Below are 20664 nucleotides of genomic sequence, written 5' to 3'. Positions count from 1 at the left end.
GTTTACAGTTGCAAATTGAATAACTACTTAACTAAATAAAACATACTTTAACACTTAAACTGGCTTTGCAAGCGTCATTTTCTTTCTACGAAGGGCGTTCTAAAAGTAATGCTTTCTATATTTACTCCAGCCGAATGCATGAGAAAGGATTGATAAAACTTTCATCTCTCTATTGCAGATATTGACAATAAATCGTATCACTACTAGTAATATTATATTATATATTCGCAAGTTGCTGTAAGCTTTAAGATTATGAGCTTTTTTACAATTAATTATATATTAATTATATATTCGATTAGTAAGTACAATTGGAATAACTGAAACAAAAAAATAAATTAATAAACGAAATCTATTTAAATTTATCGACGTCACCAAAGGCAGATCTTTTAATGATTCGTGATGCATTTTTCCTAGTTCATTTAATGTTTGAAAATTATTTCAATAAACAAGTTATGGATATATTGTGTTTTTTTTCTGAACTACGTTAATAAGTTGACACACTGAAATCAATAGATATTTCTATCTTCTGCCATAGTTTCGCTAATACTGCTTTAAATACTTTTATTTTCTGATTGGAGTAGCTGAATAGTACTGTAAGACCTGCTCAAAATTTCATTGATTTTTTTCACTCGTTCTTAAAATATTCAAAATATGTAAACTCGTTAATAATTTGATAGGCATTCGCGTTGTATATATACGGCATAATCGCGTTGACACATCGGTTCTTCTTAGACTACTGCAGTTAAGCAACGTTGAGCCTGGTTAGTACCAGACGGGTAAGCATTTGGGAATTCTAGGCACTGTACGTTTTCTCCGCTAATCTCGACATTTGTTTCCAGTCGCCTTCATATGCCACTGGTATTTTAACAATGTCGACCCAGAAGAGGTGTGGTTGCAGATTACGCACTTTCTGTCACAAAAAAAGTCACGCGCAGGCACCCCTTCGTGGGTATCCATAGTCTGTCAAAGGCTGAAGGAATCCCTATATATATATATATATATATATATATATATATATATATATATATATATATATATATATATATAATTATAAAGAAGTGAACCATCGCGTGAATTCAATCGACTAAAATAAGATGGAAAACGGGGTGAGGAAAAGGAAAAGAAAAAAAAATGGGGCAAGTTACATGTAACAAATGTGCAATTCAATAAAATAAATAAGTCGATTAAAAACAAGATCGTTAAAATACACCCGAAGCGCTTTTCGTTCAGACTAACTTTTCAAGGGTCATAAGTTTGAAAATTATTATTTTTTAGAATATTTGGTAGTTGTATGGAGTAAGAGCGGAGAGAAGGTTAAAAAAAACTGTGACTACCCAAATAATTCTAATTGAAGCCGGAGGTTTCTCTGCTTGCACAAAGTAGGAGGCTGGCAATGATGGCAAGTGTTTCGAGGACAGACAGGTGGAACTTTGTACGTCCTCGGTACATAACAGAAAAACACTCCGGAGAGAAAACAAGACCGCACTCCTTTTTATCGACCAAGTGTTGGCCGATGGACGATTCTATCAGTTGAGATTTTCTGGTGGTATGTCGATGGTCTCGGATGAAGCGGGGAACATGTTGGGCGATTCTGACCTGAAGACGCTGGGTCGTCTTGCCTATATAGACGGCACCACACCGACATTAAAATTTATAAATAATATTACTTGTTTGAGAGATAGGCAAGACATCCTTACGAAATGAGGGAAAGACGGTTTTTGTGGAAAAAGCAATACGGAGCGATAGAGCACCAAAATTAGAAGACACCAGAGAGGAAATCTTATCGCCAATAAGTTGGCCTTCAGGTCCAATCCAGGGTAACTTAAGGTATACCGGAAGTATAGATGGACCGTATTTTGGTAGATCAGAAAAGGATTGAATTTTCTTATTAATAACTAAGTTAACTAATGGAGGTGGATATCCATTCATAATAAAAATCCTTTTAATGTTTTCAATTTCCACATCAATAAAAGGCGGGGAACAAATAGCAAGTGCCCGATGGGTTAGGTTTCTAATAAGATTAGGTTGTGGGTGCAAAGGAATCCCAACTGAGATAAAGACCAGTGAAAGTGGGTTTTCTATAAATAGATGTCATAAAGGAAGGCCCACGTTTAGAAACTAACACATCAAGGAAAGGAAGGGAGTTATCTTTTTCCACCTTCACTCGTAAATTTGAGAGAAGGGTGTAAATTATTTAATAAGTGGAAAAAGGACACAGCTTCATCATGCGTTGCGAAACAAGAAAAAGTGTCGTCAACATAACGCATGTAAAATGTTGGTCTAGGGCACTTGTCAAACAACGTCTGTTCTAAAAAGCCCACAAAAATATTGGCCAAAGTAGGGCCAAGGGGAAATCTCATAGATATACCGTCGAACTGGCGATACATCACATCATTGAAACTAAAGGAAACCGACTTAGTAGCAAGTTCCATGAGTTCAACGAACACCGCCTCAGGAAAAGAGGGGAGGGGCCCAGGGCCTCTATAAAGAAAATCAGCACATATGTCAATGACCTATATATATATATATATATATATATATATATATATATATATATGTATATGCATATATATATATATATATATATATATATAAAGGTATATATATATATATATAAGTTCGTTCATGTCTATCTATTTATCTATCTATTTGTCTAGTCTTTATAAACGATTTGCATCACCATTTTGCACCTTAAATAGGCCAATCAAATCATTTTAAGCAGATCAAAAGTATTTTATCCAACACCGAGATGTTCGATTGAAGTTTAGGTTTAGCCCCGCGACCTTTAGCTCGATCGGACAAGATTCGTTTCGGCAAAATGACTTTTTGTAAAAAATATTCTCTGTAAAAGGTCAAAAGAAGGTCAGAATATATGTCACCATCAAAGTGAATGAATTCAAAATTCGCCATAATTTCACTATTAAATATTCACAACTGAAATCAATTGTGCATGCGCCGCGAAACTTTTTTACTTCAATCTTTTGGATGGAAAATAAACAAAATGGTCGGTAGTCGAACGAATTTTAATTCGAATGCGATTCTGGAGCGGTTTCCCGACTAGCATCAAAGAAAGCCATCAGGATTTATTCAAGAAATACGTCCTCACATATCTTGCAGAAGCTTTGTCTATTGATCGCCTTATTTGTCGCTATTTTTATTATAAGTTTCGCGAATATTTTAAGCTTCTAACTGAAATATCAGTTCGAGAGTCTGCCATGTTTATTTTTGAATATCATTTCATTGATTTATCAGGCTTATCTTTTAATGTCATTTCGTCTGCCCATCATATCTTAACTTAATATATCATTTCATTGGTCTGTCGCAGTTTATCTTGAACCGTCATTTCGTTGGTCTTCTCTGTTTCATCTAATATCTTTTTTGCTTTATCAGCTTTATTTTCGTTTGTCTGTCACGCTTAAGTTTCAAATATCATTTCGTGTGTCATCACTAGTTTACTCGAAATATCATTTCGTTCGTCTATCAGTGTTCCACGATCGTTTAACCGTGAGAGTTGCTTGGTTGAGAAACGTCCTGAGAACAGCAACCGGCTCCCCCCCCCGGGGAAATAAATAATAAAACGATATACAAACAATAGAAACACCAACGATCCAATGTGGCGTGGGCTATAACCGGCTGGCATACGTCTCTTCTTGAGTTTCGTTGCGTCGTTATGGGAAACGTTTCTTTCCTCGGGAGTAAATCGCAGCGACCGAAATTTAACGTTTGTATAAAAATAGCAAACAAAGGATTTTTTTGTTATAAAACTATAATTGTTTTATTCAACATATTTAGATCTGATGAGACTCGGCGTGTACCGTCAATAGTGTTAACAGCCAAACTGCTATGAGCGTCCGTCGCACACAAGATCCAAGCTTCGACTGTCTAAAAGCAATACAATTTAATTCTCCTTTCTTTTTTTGTATTGAAACAGAGATAGAAGGAGAGTGACAAAACACACATAGAGAAATAGGGACATTCATACATAAGGTTTAAACATTGTTTAGTCTTTATAAGTCTCAATGACAAGTTTTTTTGAGAGGTTTGACCTTTCAAAAATGGTGTGTCAGATGGTTTGTATTTGGTTGAATATTATACTCTTGGTTCGAATAATACCTGATTGACAACAGTTATTGAAGCCGTCATGTTCAATAATAACGCATTTCTTTCTCGCTTTTCCACGAACAAAGACGGGCACAAGTAAAGTACAAGGTTTATTAATGTATCTAGAGTTGTAAGCTTTGTTTAGTTTCAGAACAGTTTCCGATGGTTAGTTGTCTACACAAGTCCTGGAGGTGACTGATTCTCAGTAGACAGAACAGTTTCTGATGGTTAGTTGATCTACACAAGTCCTGGTGGTGACTGGTTCTCAGTAGACAGAACAGTTTCTGATGGTTAGTTGATCTACACAAGTCCTGGAGGTGACTGGTTCTCAGTAGACAGAACAGTTTCTGATGGTTAGTTGATCTACACAAGTCCTGGTGGTGACTGGTTCTCAGTAGACAGAACAGTTTCTGATGGTTAGTTGTTCTACACAAGTCCTGGTGGTGACTGGTTCTCAGTAGACAGAACAGTTTCTGATGGTTAGTTGATCTACACAAGTCCTGGTGGTGACTGGTTCTCAGTAGACAGAACAGTTTCCGATGGTTAGTTGTTCTACACAAGTCCTGGAGGTGACTGGTTCTCAGTAGACAGAACAGTTTCTGATGGTTAGTTGATCTACACAAGTCCTGGTGGTGACTGGTTCTCAGTAGACAGAACAGTTTCTGATGGTTAGTTGATCTACACAAGTCCTGGTGGTGACTGGTTCTCAGTAGACAGAACAGTTTCTGATGGTTAGTTGATCTACACAAGTCCTGGTGGTGACTGGTTCTCAGTAGACAGAACAGTTTCTGATGGTTAGTTGTTCTGCACAAGTCCTGGAGTTTACTGGTTTTCAGTAGACAGAACTGTTTCCGATGGTTAGTTGTCTACACAAGTCCTGGTCGTGACTGGTTCTCAGCAGACAGAAATGTTTCCGATGGTTAGTTGTTCGACACCAGTCCTGGAGGTGACTGGTTCTCAGTAGACAGAACAGTTTCTGATGGTTAGTTGTTCTACACAAGTCCTGGAGGTGACTGGTTCTCAGTAGACAGAACAGTTTCTGATGGTTAGTTGATCTACACAAGTCCTGGTGGTGACTGGTTCTCAGTAGACAGAACAGTTTCTGATGGTTAGTTGTTCTGCACAAGTCCTGGAGTTTACTGGTTTTCAGTAGACAGAACTGTTTCCGATGGTTAGTTGTCTACACAAGTCCTGGAGGTGACTGATTCTCAGTAGACAGAACAGTTTCTGATGGCTAGTTGTTCTACACAATTCCTGGTGGTGACTGGTTCTCAGTAGACAGAACTGTTTCCGATGGTTAGTTGTTCTACACAAGTCCTGGAGGTGACTGGTTCTCAGCAGACAGAACTGTTTCCGATGGTTAGTTGTTCTATACAAGTCCTGGAGGTGACTGGTTCTCAGTAGACAGAACAGTTTCTGATGGCTAGTTGTTCTACACAATTCCTGGTGGTGACTTGTTCTCAGCAAACAGAACTGTTTCCGATGGTTAGTTGTTCTACACAACTCCTGCAGGTGACTGGTTCTCAGCAGACAGAACAGTTTCCGATGGTTAGTTGTTCTACACAAGTCCTTGAGTTTACTGGTTCTCAGTAGACAGAACAGTTTCTGATGGTTAGTTGTTCTACACAATTCCTGGTCGTGACTGGTTCTCAGCAGACAGAAATGTTTCCGATGGTTAGTTGTTCGACACCAGTCCTGGAGGTGACTGGTTCTCAGTAGACAGAACAGTTTCTGATGGTTAGTTGTTCTGCACAAGTCCTGGAGTTTACTGGTTCTCAGCAGACAGAACTGTTTCCGATGGTTAGTTGTTCTACACAATTCCTGGAGGTGACTGATTCTCAGTAGACAGAACAGTTTCTGATGGTTAGTTGTTCTACACAATTCCTGGTGGTGACTGGTTCTCAGCAGACAGAACTGTTTCCGATGGTTAGTTGTTCTACACAAGTCCTGCAGATGACTGGTTCTCAGCAGACAGAACTGTTTCCGATGGTTAGTTGTTCTACACAAGTCCTGGAGGTGACTGGTTCTCAGTAGACAGAACAGTTTCTGATGGCTAGTTGTTCTACACAATTCCTGGTGGTGACTTGTTCTCAGCAGACAGAACTGTTTCCGATGGTTAGTTGTTCTACACAACTCCTGCAGGTGACTGGTTCTCAGCAGACAGAACAGTTTCCGATGGTTAGTTGTTCTACACAAGTCATTGAGTTTACTGGTTCTCAGTAGACAGAACAGTTTCTGATGGTTAGTTGTTCCACACAATTCCTGGTGGTGACTGGTTCCCAGTAGACATTTCTGAAGTTGGAATCCACAAAGCAAAAATTCTTCCCATGTTGAAATGAAGAAAACATATGCGAAGTTGTTAAAGAAAATGTTTAATTTTTATGGAGCAATTCTGGTTTCTAATTTGTTGGTAGCGGAACGTGAATTAATTTGATTCGTTAGTTCCTAGCAGCATCGTTTATAAATAAAATCTCCCGAGTGTGCGGGATCATACCTCATTATATCTAAAAAAAATATTGCAAGTCCCTCCCAACTCCTCTAAAAGAGAGTTTCTTTATTGTGACTCACAAGGATATATTTTCAAATATCATCCTGAAAATTATTTCGTTGGTTTTTCGGGTTCTAGCTTTAAATATCCCTTTTAGCTTTAAATATCCCTTTTAGCTTTAAATATCCCTTTTAGCTTTAAATATTTCTTTTAGCTTCAAATATCATTCTATATGTTATTCAAGCTTTAGCCTAAATATCATTGCATGTGTATATTCTTTTTTACTCGAAATATAATTCCGTTCGTCTATCATGAGTTTTCATTGAAATCGCTCCAGACAAGGCACAAAACTATAAGGACCTAAAATACCACTTCAATGTCTAAACCAGCCAATGATAAGTGTTATATGAATAGATTACGACCCATAAAATAGCAATTCTTTCTCTTTTGTCAGAAACTTTGTCCATGTGTGGCACTATTTCTTTGTACCACTATTTCTAACACACTCTACAGCATGGCGGAGTGGTTATTTGGCCATGTGCGTAGAGATACAAAGAAACGCCTTCCAATAATTCCCTTTCCTAGAGCTCTGTCTCTTTCCTGCACGACCACCATGAAATGAAGACGCATATCTGTCTCTCCGCACCCCTCCCTCCCTCAAAATTAGTTAGGTTAGTTAACTTTGAAAAGTTATTATCCAGTTTTAAATTGTAATAGTTTTTTGTAATATATTGTATCTCTAATGTAAAATAAAATAGTTATGTTTCATATATATTACAATTGTGTCGCGTATTGTCTTTCTTGTGTCTGCCATAAATGCCTTCATAAATGCCTTCATTAAAACAACGAAACGGTCCGGAAAATGAAGAAAGAAAATTCCAGTCAGAACGCAACCGGGATGAAGAAATAATTCAGAGAAGAAGGAGCCACACATCACACCCAACATCTCACATATGCCTTTCTTCTTATAGACCCTAATGACGGCCATCTTCATATTTTTCCGAGACCGTTTTAAGACATTTACTATAACATGTCTGTCGGTCACACCTCAGTGACCGGCGGATAGTCGTATACATGGAATATGAGGACCAAAACACAGAATAAGCGAAGCATGTGTTTCAAGACTGCCGAAAATAAACCTAAAGTCCACTTTTTACTCTCGTTAATTTATTTTCAAATATTAATTTCTGTCATTTTCTAACTTCAAATCTCATTTCGTTAGTTTATTACAATTTATTATGAAATTCTTATTTTTTTTGTCTTTTTAGACTCTAGCTTTGAATATCAGTTTTAGCTTTATATATTATTTGGTATTTAATTCGAGAGAACTTGAATGTGTACTGGAGAAAATTTGAATGTTTACTAGACACTGTTTTCGATTGTCTAAGGTTTTTCTGTACAACGTTTGTCAGGACAACCTGGCAGGATACTTTGCCTTACAAGTAAACTCTGACTTCTTAATTTGATTGTTCTTTCAAAAATATGCATAGAATTTGTTGTTACTTTTGAAAGATACTTCTCTCCACTGCGTTTTGATTGAAATGAATTAATTGGAATATTTTATTAGTGATCGTATTAAGAGAGAACGTGAATGCCTTCTAGACCATACCCTTATGTGCCTAAAGACTCTCTGTACAGTCGTATGGCGACTCTATTTGCTTATATCTAAGCGATGTTATAGTGACATATAGTAACGACACTTAGCTGGATACGCCACCAGACTAGATGAATTCTTGTCCTGGAATCCAGTAAGACCAACAAACGAAAAAATACAATAACAAAGTTAACAGATCAATAAATGAGAAGATCCTAAATATTCCTAACTTTTTTAATAACTGAACTTTTGAAAAACGATAATTGTAATTGAATATTCCAATATGTATGGTTTTAATATAACAGTCAAGTGTGTCAATCATATGTTTACTCGAAATATAATTTCGTTCGTCTAGAAGGATTTATATTATTGTGAATATCATGAATTGGACTCTCCTTCTTCATCTTCAAATAGCATTACGTTCATTTATCACGATTTATCTTGAAATGCTCTAGCTCTGAATACCAGTTCGTTAGTTTACTAAGATTCAGTTTAAAATATCACTTAGGTAATTTGTATGGTTTTAATTTTAAATTTCAGTTTCAGTTGTGCGACTACTGTGAACACCGGACAATATCCGATGAGCTCACAAAATCCATCCAAAATGACACATCAACATCACGAAACAAGATCCAGCGGAACAACTTCCATCACGATATTTTGGACAAAACTGTTTTACAAATAAGACAGAATCAGAAAACAAGTCTTTTACGGAAATAGCCCAAAAGAGTCGCCAAATACATCAAAACTTCCATTGCAAAAACCTCGAAGAATGGGCCAACCAATAGCGTGCCAAATATTTTATGGGTGGATTCACTCAGTATTATATAGATAAGGAAGGCTCTATAGACTAACTAATAAAAAGATCGCTCCACTATGATCAGGAGAGCATTGTAATGACTGCCGAAGATCAAGGCTTGATGACTAACGCTTTTAAGTAGCTGAGTTGTCTCACCAATTACAATCTATGCATTTTCTCTCTTTTTTTACATGGAGTTCACCACTTATCAAGGCCCAGTGGCCACTCGGGGATAAGGGTTATTGTGTGTACAGTAATCAATGCGATAGTGTAGCAATAGTATTGGAGAACTGATAAGGTACCATTACTTAGGGGGGGGGGCGGTTCATCAGGAATTTGTGTTGGACTTGAAGACATCCAGGTTGAAGTCGGGAGGGAAACAAGCAAGCGGAACAGAGTTCCACAGGCGTGCAGTTCTAAGAAAGAAGCTTTTTTCATGGAATCTACGTTTTGATTTAGGCACAGATAAGAAGTGGGGAAATTATTGACGGTGATTTCAGCTAGTCGGGTGTTTTTCATAAAAGATTGACGAGGGGGGACTAGAGATTGGAGCTCAGACGAGCACTTGCCATGGAAATAATGATAGAACAAAGACAGGCTCGCTAGGTCTCTTCTGTGGGAAAGAGGTTGCAGGGTGGAGAAAATGGCATCCCCCACCAAGCCACGAAGTCTATTTTGTACTCTGTCAAAGCAGGATAGGCTGTTTTTAGCAGCTCCTGCCTAGATGTGGCAGCAGTACTCCATCTTTGGACGTACTTGACTCTTATATAGATAGAGAATTGCATCATTAGTGAGATATCTTCTAGAGCGGTAGAAGGATCTTACCATTTTCCCAGCGACCGTTGCCACAGACTTCATGTATGTGTTCCATTTAAGATCAAGAGTAAAGATCAAACCCAGAAGCTTATCAAAACATGGGACCTCCCCTAGACGAGAGCCATCCGTTTCAATTGATGCCAGATGGGGATCAGAGCGTTGATGATTTAGAGATAGGAGCTTGGTCTTATATGCATTAAAGGTAACCAGCCACCTCTTTCCCCACTGTACCACGCACTCAATATCAGAGGAGAGAGAATCAGAGAGAACATCATCATTTACGTCCTTTGATGTGTTGCCATAGATGGTCGTGTTATCAGATGTCAACGAAAGATTTTAGTATGTGTTTTGGGAGATCATTGAAGAGAGTTGGGCCCAGTATGGACGCCTGAGGGACTCCAGCATTAATACTGTGGGCCTCTGATTTCTGCCCATCAACCACTACTCTTATGAGCCTATCAGCGAGAAATGATTTAATGATCGAGAAAACATTTCCAGTTATACCGTAGCTGGAAATCTTGTGTAGTAGCCCTTTATGCCATACCTTATCGAAGGCCTTTGATATGTCGAGAGCAATTGCCCTAGAAAGGAAGCCTTTGTCGAGAAATTCACTAATCCTGTGAGATATAACCGTTAGCACATCTGCTGTAGATCTAGCAGAACGGAAACCATATTGCGTGTCGCTAAGAAGGTTATTTCTGTTGAGGTGGTTGACTATTTATTGTGGATTCCAGCAACTTACTCATGACACACAGGAGACTTATTGGTCTGTACTGAGAGGGAAATGACATCACCTGAATTCTTAAATACAGGGCATACTGATGAGATTTTCCAGGGCGTTGGGAAGCACTCCTCCTTAAGGCAACGCTTAAACAGTTTTGTAAGTATGGGGGCAAGTTCTGGTTGTAATTTTTTAACACTATAATTGGAATACCGTCAGGACCTGTTGCTTTACTGGAGTCAAGGTTCTTGATTAGCTTGGCGACCTCACGCACAGATATTTGTATGTTGCATAGCGTGTTGTCCTTTATAGGAGGGAATATGGTGAGTTGATGGTCTTCGTCGCACAGCGTAGAATTTGCCGCAAAGTTCTTGGCAAAGAGTTTGGCCCTGTCGGATGCTGTCGAGATGACCTCTGGTCCATTGATAATGGTTGGGATAGAACGCGCGTTTCTGTTCAGGATCCTATTTGATATTTGCAAGAACTGGTGGGAACCAAGCCGCTGCTCAGCTATTTTGGATTCAACGGATTGAGCATATAGTTCTCTTGCATTTTTTATTACTCTTTTACAGTGGTTGCTGGCGGTCCTGAAAGCAGCTTTAGTTTCAATGCATCTATTACGTTGGTAGCTACAGAAAAAGTGATTTCTGTGTGCGATGGCAGCAGCACATTCAGGGGAGAACCATGGCTGGCTGTTAGGTTTTTGTTGGAATTTTTTTGATGGTATGAATTGGTCTATGCATACAAGTAACCATTCGGTCAGGTCTGATACTATTGAGGACACATCCTTTTTAAACATGGGATGGAGAGGTAGATCAGATATGAATGTACGGAAGCTATCCCAGTCCGCCATAGAGTATCAGTATACAGTACGGTGGAGAGGTACGTCAGTAGATTTATTATATTTAATTTTTATCTTAACTGATACGACGCAGTGGTCGGAGGATCCCAGAGGAGATAGAAGGAACATGAACATAGCTCAGGGGAAGTTGATAGAAATAGGTCTAGAAGGCTTGCGTACTGACCGGTAGTATCGGGCACACGGGTGGGCTCGCGAACAATCTGAGTGAGGTCATAAGCAATGGCAAAATCATGACAGAACCTCCCCTCATCATCAGTCTTATTTGAGTGGGTCAGCCATTCCACATTATGGACATTGAAGTCACCGCAAATGTGAATGTTAGCCGAGGGATGAGAAGACAGGACGTGGTAATTTTCTCTGATATACTCTTAAAGACAGTAACTCCGCTGTTGTGGGGGCGATAGAGGGCAAATATAAATGCGGTGGTGTAAGCAAGTGTAACCCGGAAACACATATAAGGTAGATTAGGGTCTTCTCTGGACATATCCCTGCCACATGGGAAGCCATCTTTAAGGTAGGCGGTTATTCCATGCCCGTGGCGATCTTGGGGGTCAGATTTAGATGTTAAGTTAGAGTATCCTTTAATTATGAACTCATCTAGGGAGGTGGTCGGCCCTATTCCAGTTTCGCTTAGAAGGAATATGTCAGGTTTCGTCTCCTGTAATTGGGTTTCAACCCCTGGAAGGTTAGAACGTAGACCCCTGATGTTGGAGAAGGAGACATGGTAGTAGGGGTCTACGTAGGAGGATGGGGTTCTAGGTTTATTCGTGTTTTCTTTGTGGTTCTAGGTTTATTCGTGTTTTCTTTGTGGATTTGTGGAACAGGTCAGCAACTATGTTAGAGCAGAACAGAGAGGGAAAGGAAGAGAGGAAAGACGGGATTTTTTTTGTAGCACATGATAAGGTAAAACCGTAACAATTACACACTAGTATAGCATCGAGAGGCCCCACAAGAGACTACTGCATGGTCCAGAATCCAATCACCAAATGACAATACGGCAGCCCCAGTACTTTGCACCTGCTGATAGGACAGCTTCCTTAGGGATTATTCCAAGGTTCGGGTCCCTGACTATCAAGCGGTTAACGTCAGCCCAGATGAAAACGTTTACCTCCAGCACCCTTACTAGTGGCATGGCCGCAAGGATAGACATAGAGACAGGAAATTTCGGACATCTCAGACTACTGTTCACGAAGTACTACCGACCTGGGAAGCAGTTTTTTCTTCACCTTTTGTCAGAAACATCTTCCATTAGAAATGAGGACTGAGGGACAAAAAAGGAGAAGCGAGAGTTACTGGAGCTGCAGATAACACATCCACTGCATTATCTACTCTCCATCTAAAAAATGGTAAGAGGGACTTATTTATATCTACTTAGTATATGTCCTTTGCCCATTCCCAGTTTAGAATAGAATTTGAAGATAGTCTCCCCTCCCTTAATCCATGGAAGTTTTTTTTTTGTTTTAGGTACCTCGCGATAGAACCTTCGAGATTCAACTTATAATTATGTTTCAATAATGCAACTTGTGAGGTCAGCTTATGTTTTTAGATTGGGGGCATCTTATTTAAAGACTGGTTAAGGGTAATATCGGGCGTATTTAACAAAAAAAGTTTAAAACACGAGTAATAAAACATGATAAGCAATGTTAACGTGTTTCAATTTTTAGTAAGACTGCAATAAGAGAACAAAGATAAATAAATAATATATATATATATATATATTTCTTTTTAATACACAAAAATTGGCAAAATTAAGACATGATACATTTCAACAGTTATGGATAAAGTTTTTAACTTAGCTCTGAAAGCACCGACCCTTTCTTCCGAGGTCATCACGAAAACTGACTAGTAGCTAGCACGCTTGGGGTGTTCTGGTACTTAAGAGATGTGGTGGTGTGGGGGTTAAATGCTTTTAACTTTTTTAAAAATTATTTATTTTTTTTTTTTTTCTTTAGGTACCTCGCGATAGAACCTTCGAGATTAAACTTATAATTACGTTTCAATAATGCAACTTCTGAGGTCAGCTTATGTTTTTAGATTGGGGGCATCTTATTTAAAGGCTGGTTTAGGGTAATACTCGGCGTATTTAACAAAAAAAAAGTTTAAAACTCGAGTAATAAAACATGATAAGTAATATTAAGGTGTTCTAATTTTTAGTAAGACTGCAATAAGAGAACAAAGATAAATAATATATATATATATATATGTATATATATATATATATATATATATATATATTAATACACAAAAATTGGCAAAATTAAGACAAGATACATTTCAACAGTTATGGATAAAGATTTTAACTTAGGTCTGAAAGCATCAACCCTTTCTTGCAAGGTCATCTCACACACATAGAAGCCGGAGTTATTAAGCCTGGCATAGTGATATGGGATAAGAAGGAGAAAGAAGCAACCTTAGTAAAAGTTTATGCCCCTAATGGTGTTGGGTAAACAAACGTGAGAGGAGAAAATGTAATACGAAGGTCTTTTGTATGACTGGATTCTTAGGAAGATCTCAATTATTTAAGTAAGTATTGAAGGAATTGGATTTATAAAAGTAATTTTAAAACCGACCTAGTAAATATACCCGGTAAACCAAGTGTAAGAGAGATTCAAACAATTGCACTTAGATGGATGATCATAATCTTGAAGTGATGTATCAGTTGGAATATATGAGATAGTCGGTAAATGTTAAGAATCCGATAGGTTGCTCCATCCAAAACTTGAACAAACTCATAAGAAAATGTAAAAAAATAATTTAATGCACCCAGATGCCTCGAATCGTATAAGATACTAAATCGTTCGGTCTGTCTGTCACACATAACGCTCACATTGGATGGACGTATCATTAGAATGTCTGTTTGTTTCTTTTTAAAATTATATACGGATTTTTAACTCCGATTTGCATGGGATATAGTTAATCATCTCAAAGGATTAAAGCGAGGCTAACTTTTAAATAATGGACAGTATTAGTCGCCATGGAGAAAAACGATAAATATATGTATGTAATCTATCTACATATCAGTTTTCGCTTCCAATCAATTGATCTATACATCAGAGAAAAGAGAATCAACTAGAATGTAATGTTTGCTCGCCAATAAGAAAAAAGGATAAGTAAATTATATTTAGATTCAATGAATAATGCACACACATACACACGCACACACACACACACGCATACACACACACACGCACACACACACACGCACACACACATATATATATATATATATATATATATATATATATACTTTTCTTTACATTCAAATAAACATTGCGTAATGTCGCTACACGATCATAACAATGTTTCGGTCAATTATTATAACTAACTACTTCATCCGGTGAGGCAAGATCCTTCGTTTAAGAAGTGAACTCCTCACAAAATAATGAAAAAAAAAAGAAAAGGATTTGACTTTTGAAAGTAGCGTTTTGCATCAGCTGACATGTCTGTTAATTATTTCTAACTGACTGAAATATTGTCATAATCGTGTAGCGACATAAACCTTATGTATATTTGAATATAAATAAAAGTATACCTTGCTTCATTTATTATTGAGAACTATTATATAAACCTCGTTAAATACATTTGTTTTTATTTTTGAATATTCTTAACCTGAAATTATATATATATATATATATATATATAAATTCCAAAAGTATGATCGTAATCTGCGTAAGAAGAAAATAAATATAGAATATGTCTGTTGCACGAACGAATTGTTCAAAATGGTGTTTTTCTAAGTCTTCCAAGCTAAACGGTTTCTGATTACGTGACTAAAAATGCAGCAAAGACATCATTTTGCAAAGTTGTAAGCCACAATACGAAACAATATTGTAATGGCTACCTTTTTAAAAATAATAAATGACCAACTGAGAAAACTTTATGTTTGGAACTTGGAGAAGTATAATATTATACACACACATACACACACACACACACATATATATACATATATATATATACATATATATAGCTTAATTTAAAAGGAAAAGAGAAAGTTCAATTCCACAAAGGAGACTTATCCGGATAATCTCTTTCGTCCCTAATGAACCTTACGCTAGATGCCGCATCTTCCCCATGCTACCTAGCACCTTATCTACTCGTCTGATGAGAAGCATTAGGCTTCGAAATGCCCTGGCATTAAGAGTCCCTTCTATCCCCCAAATTTTGCCTGTATTCCATTATTAAATAAATGATCCATTCTATATCTACCTATATATAGTTTTGTGTCTTCATTGGTAGATCTTGTTTCTTGTCTAGGGCAATGAACGCCGTTTCCCCACTCCCGACACACCCCACCCCTAAAGCTGGGCACTTGAGAATGCTTGAGTACCACATATGCCTGAGCAATTAGATTGGGTTGACCTTCCTCTGATGGGTTGAGGGTACCGGATTGACAGTTACTGGCTGCTGTTTCCGACTGGTAGTACAGGAGCCCTAACTCTTTGGTAGCGCTTAGAGCGGCTGCTCCATCAACAGTTGAATAATATCGGGATGTTTGCAGTGCCATCGCGCGCATGGAAAGGGACCCTGCATCATCCCCGGTGGGCTTTCCTGAGGCCACAGTCCTAGTTGATGGAGGGTCAGCTGATGGTCTACTTGTGATGCATGTGTGATATTCTGCATAACCTCCTGTTCGGCTTCCCCTAACCCAACTGAAACTCGTTAAAAAACATGATGACAGTACAATCTAAAAATAAGCTTAAACCAGGCTTAGGGTCAAACAAATCCAACTTGCCTCCTCCCTTGAGGCTTGCATTCACAAACATCCGTGGGCTTAGAACTAATTTAGCTGATGTTGAAGCATTTCTCCTAACAAATACCCCGGATATCTTAGCACTAAGTGAGACTAACCTACACTCCTCCATCCCCTCTAACTACTTTAACATGCCTGGATATCTCCCACTCTGCCGTAAGGACTCTTACAGACATATGCACGGACTTGGAGTTTACATTCGTAATACCCTTCCCTTGACTAGAGAAACAAACCTAGAAACGGATGATCAAGCCTTTATGTGCTTTAGACTAATCATGCAACACAACATTAGCTACCTTTACTTTCTCTACCGCTCTCCCTCGACCCAAGACTGCACCATAATAAACAAAGTATCTGACAGCATAGACACAGCACTCTCCTTCGACACTAGCGCCCAAGTACATGTATTTGGCGACTTTAATGTCCATCACAAAAACTGGCTTGGATTCTCTACTTACACAGATGCAGCAGGCAGCGCAACTCATAGCTTCTCTGTATTTCACTCCCTATCGCAAATTGTTACTTTTCCAACCCACTTCCCTGATCAGGAAGAACAACACGCATCACTATTAGATCTGTTTTTGACCACAGTTCCTGATGATTGTGTAACGAAAGCCGACAGCCCACTTGGGAACGCTGATCATGCGGTGATAATGGTTGAAATCGCCCTAAACTCTAGACACAAAACTGAAGAGCCAGTGCTCAAAACAACGAGATATTATAAAAAGGCTGACTGGGAAGCTATCAGAGATCTTATCAGAGACGCCCCATGGGGAAATATTTTTTCTCTTCCTGCTGAACAGTGTGCAACCGAGACCACTGAATGGTTCAAAACTGCAATCGAAGCGCATGTTCCCATGCGGAAATTCTATAGCAAGCGCCACTCTCCCCAATGGTTTACTTCGACTTGCGCAACTGCCATTGCCCAAAGGCAGCATGCATTCCGCAGGTTTAACCGACATAAGTCCAGTTCAAACAGACAGAAGTACATAGAAGCTAGAAGTAACGTTAAGAAAGAAATAGCGACAGCTAAGAGGGAATTTACGGAAACCACTAAAAAACGCATCGAAGCACAAAAACTAGGAACTCGTGACTTCTGGAAAATCTACAACAGTGTAGTAAATAATGGGCAATCAACAATTCCCCCACTAACCAACAATCACGAGGTTCTTTGCTCAGCAACCGAGAAGGCTAACATGCTTGCCAGTCGGTTTGCCTCAAACTCCACACTGGACCCTCTAAACCACCCCCTACCTCAATTTCCTATGCGGACAGACGCCACACTAGACGATCTGATAATCACCCCTGCTCAGGTGCATGCTATCATAAAAAACCTTGACACTTCCAAAGCATGTGGACTCGACCTCATCCCAGCTGTGCTATTAAAAAAGTGCTCAGCCGAAGTAGCTCCAGTAGTTATATATATATATATATATATATATATATATATATATATATATATATATATATATATATTTAGAAAGTTAGACTATAAGCTTGAATTCTTGTAGCAGCATATATATATATATATATATATATATATATAGACTAATTATAAGATCGAATTCTTGTAGTAGCACATACATACACACACACGCACATATATATTTATATATATATATATATGTGCACTAGCAGGACCCGTTGAAATATAGCTAAACTGGAATTCTCGTAGCATATATATATATATATATATATATATATATATATATATATATATAAAGTGAAAATTACAATTGAATTTACCAAAATGATCAAAGATGGTAAAATTAAAGTAAATTATAAATATTTAAGAATTAATAATTATAAAATTATCTCAGCCAGATATAAAAGCTCGATAAAATCAAATAGTTAATAGAGCTTATAATATCCCGCATTTTGCTAATTCCTACCCTCTGATGAGAAGGAAAGTATTTCTTCGAAACTCCGCGGATTAAGGACTATCCATTTTTCTAGTGTTTCCTTTTCAGATTAAATGTTTTTAACTCATTTCAAACTGTTTAACATATTTTATTAACTGTTTGCTCATATATATATATATATATATATATATATATATATATATATATATATGTATATATATATATTTATATATATATATGTATATATATATATGTATATATATATGTATAAGAAATGTAAAAATACCAGCGGTGGTTTACGTTATGTTTTGAGAAAAATAGAAAAACCGAATGAAATTATTAAAATAATCAACGTTTCGTCCTTATTTCAGAGGACATCTTCAGGATATTGAAGTAAAAATGCAAGAAAAGAAAAAGTCATAGATCGTACAAAAAAGATAACAGTTTTTTAATCCTACCCATGTCGGGAAGGACAAACATATGTGTGCGTATGGGAAGGTTGGGTTGTTCGATGTCTATATATACACTTTTAAAAATGCGTTAATATATATATATATATATATATATATATATATATATATATATTTAAAATGCGTTAATATATATATATATATATATATATATATTTATACTATTTTTAAAAACTTTTCTTAATAGCTTAGGACTCATGCGTTGGTTCTCTCTCATTAGCATTACAAATAAGAAATAACTTTTTTTTTTACACGGAAGTCATCGCTCATCAAGGCCCAAGATTAATGAGTTTACGGTGATCATTGAGACAACAGATGAATGATCGATTGTGGTGGAAGTTGGGTGGAATATGATTGTTTGAGAGGGGAGGGATATCAAAACTTGTTTAAATTAGACTTGAAGACCATCATGTTGTTGTCAGCCGGAAAGCATGCCTACAGAACCGAAATCCATAGGTGGTCAGTTCTAAGAAAGAAGCTTCATTCAAAGAATCTACATTCAGATTTTGGTCCTTCCTGAAAGAATTTAAGATATTTGTTTAATGAGTGCATGTACGAATGGTAAGTGCGAGAAAATTCTGATCGTCGAATCCCGTAACTGATCCCATCTGAACATTTTTTGTTCATTTTATGGTCGATAAATGTATATTGGTTTAATTATGCAGGTGAAAAAATGCATTTACATAAGAGAAAAGATGAGTTCACTCCCTTGCCGACGGATAGTATCTATCGCAAACGGCATGATTCGTCTTGAGGTTGTTTATTAAACTTTTTTTCTAATAAAAAAATAAGAAAAAGAAGCAATATACTTACGTCCAAAATCAGGGCGAAGTCTTTTATCATAGCCATCCAAAAGCTTATCCAACAGCTGGGTCATGTTCTGTTTTTTGACCACAGCCAAACACAAATGGACGAACAAGAAACTGAAACAAAACAGAAAAAAAAACAGTTTAGATATTAAGAGGCAACTTTGCTTTTTAATGTCATATCTATAAAAAGCAATTTTGTGTGTGTGTGTGTGTGTGTGTGTGTGAATTCATTCCACTATGGACTCCGAAGTTACTCGGCTATTTAAAAAAAAATACACAAATGTACATTATGTGTCTAGGCGTGTTTTTAGGTAGGTTTTGTATCGGAATGCCTCCGATAAGTATCGAAAATCGATAATCAAAAAAGTCCGATTAAAGAAAAAAGTCCGATTTTGATCAAATTATACAACCTAACATCACAATTGCATTCGAGAAGTAATATCAGCGAACAAACAGAAAGGCCCAGCGTATAAAATCAACAGTAATTTATTTGATAAAACAGGAGCGCGTTCGATATATATGCTTCTGTTTAGAGAAAAACTGATACTTGACTATTGCATTTTAAACTTTAATTGAAGCCATATATGTAAACATAATTTTATAAAATTAACAGTAGGTTCTTTAAAATGAGGTGCGTTCGAGATGAATGTGTCTGTTTAGAGCACAATTGAGCCATGGCTCTTGACTTTTTAAACTTTAATTTAAAATAAAATAATTTTATTGAATCAACAATAGGTTCTCTACAGTGTAATATAGACTGAATTATATTGTGAACTAAATCTTTGCGGGGAAACATGAAACTTCATCCCGTTACACCGGGATGGGTCTCCAACTAGAGCAGGCAATCAATCGATTTGACTGATTTCAATGACAACAAAAGTATGGGAGTGTTAAACATTTGTTAATCCCCAATCAGGCTCGTGCAACGTCGGGTTTACCTGTTGGTAATGTATATAAGGACGAGTCAAATGCTTCGACATATTTAGGCAATATTCTAACCTGTAGCTTTGGATACTTTTGGTAATGTCGTGAAGGTAGCGAACCGCACTCAGCTGCGAGCAACACATCTCATCTGACACTATTCCAGTATTATTCACTTGATTTTCTGTTTTCCGGCGTAGTATCAAAATGCACAGGTTTTAGTTTAACTGATCTCGCCTGGTTGTCGATATTCTTGCTCATGTTTGACCTTCTACACAACGCGTTTTTTTGCTAGCGTGTATATATATTCCAGCTAAAACTCGTATATTTTCCCAATTAAATCACTGCATATAATCATCTGTTTGGTTTTCATATTTTTATTTCTCCTTTTAACCACAAACGAAGATATTGCCACTTGGAAGATAATGGGGTACTATTTGGGATTGTCTCTAACAGGTAACTATAGGG

The 20664-nt window shown here is 37.3% G+C and overlaps 1 protein-coding gene across 1 annotated transcript in view; it reads right to left on the bottom strand.

Moving 5' to 3' along the window:
• LOC145278280 (gamma-aminobutyric acid receptor alpha-like) overlaps window positions 1-20664 on the bottom strand; it is a 1175437-nt gene that overhangs the window by 291836 nt on the left and 862937 nt on the right. The window contains exon 3 of the mRNA XM_080130575.1: window positions 19280-19389. Coding sequence (XP_079986701.1) covers window positions 19280-19389 — 110 coding nt within the window. The remainder of the gene's footprint in view (window positions 1-19279; window positions 19390-20664) is intronic.

The sequence above is a fragment of the Euprymna scolopes genome, chromosome 1 (genome assembly GCF_053919585.1).
Source record: "Euprymna scolopes isolate OS-2025 chromosome 1, ASM5391958v1, whole genome shotgun sequence".
Lineage (NCBI taxonomy): Eukaryota > Metazoa > Mollusca > Cephalopoda > Sepiida > Sepiolidae > Euprymna > Euprymna scolopes.
Note: the sequence above shows the minus strand (reverse complement) of the source record. Positions and strands in the feature narration are given on the sequence as shown.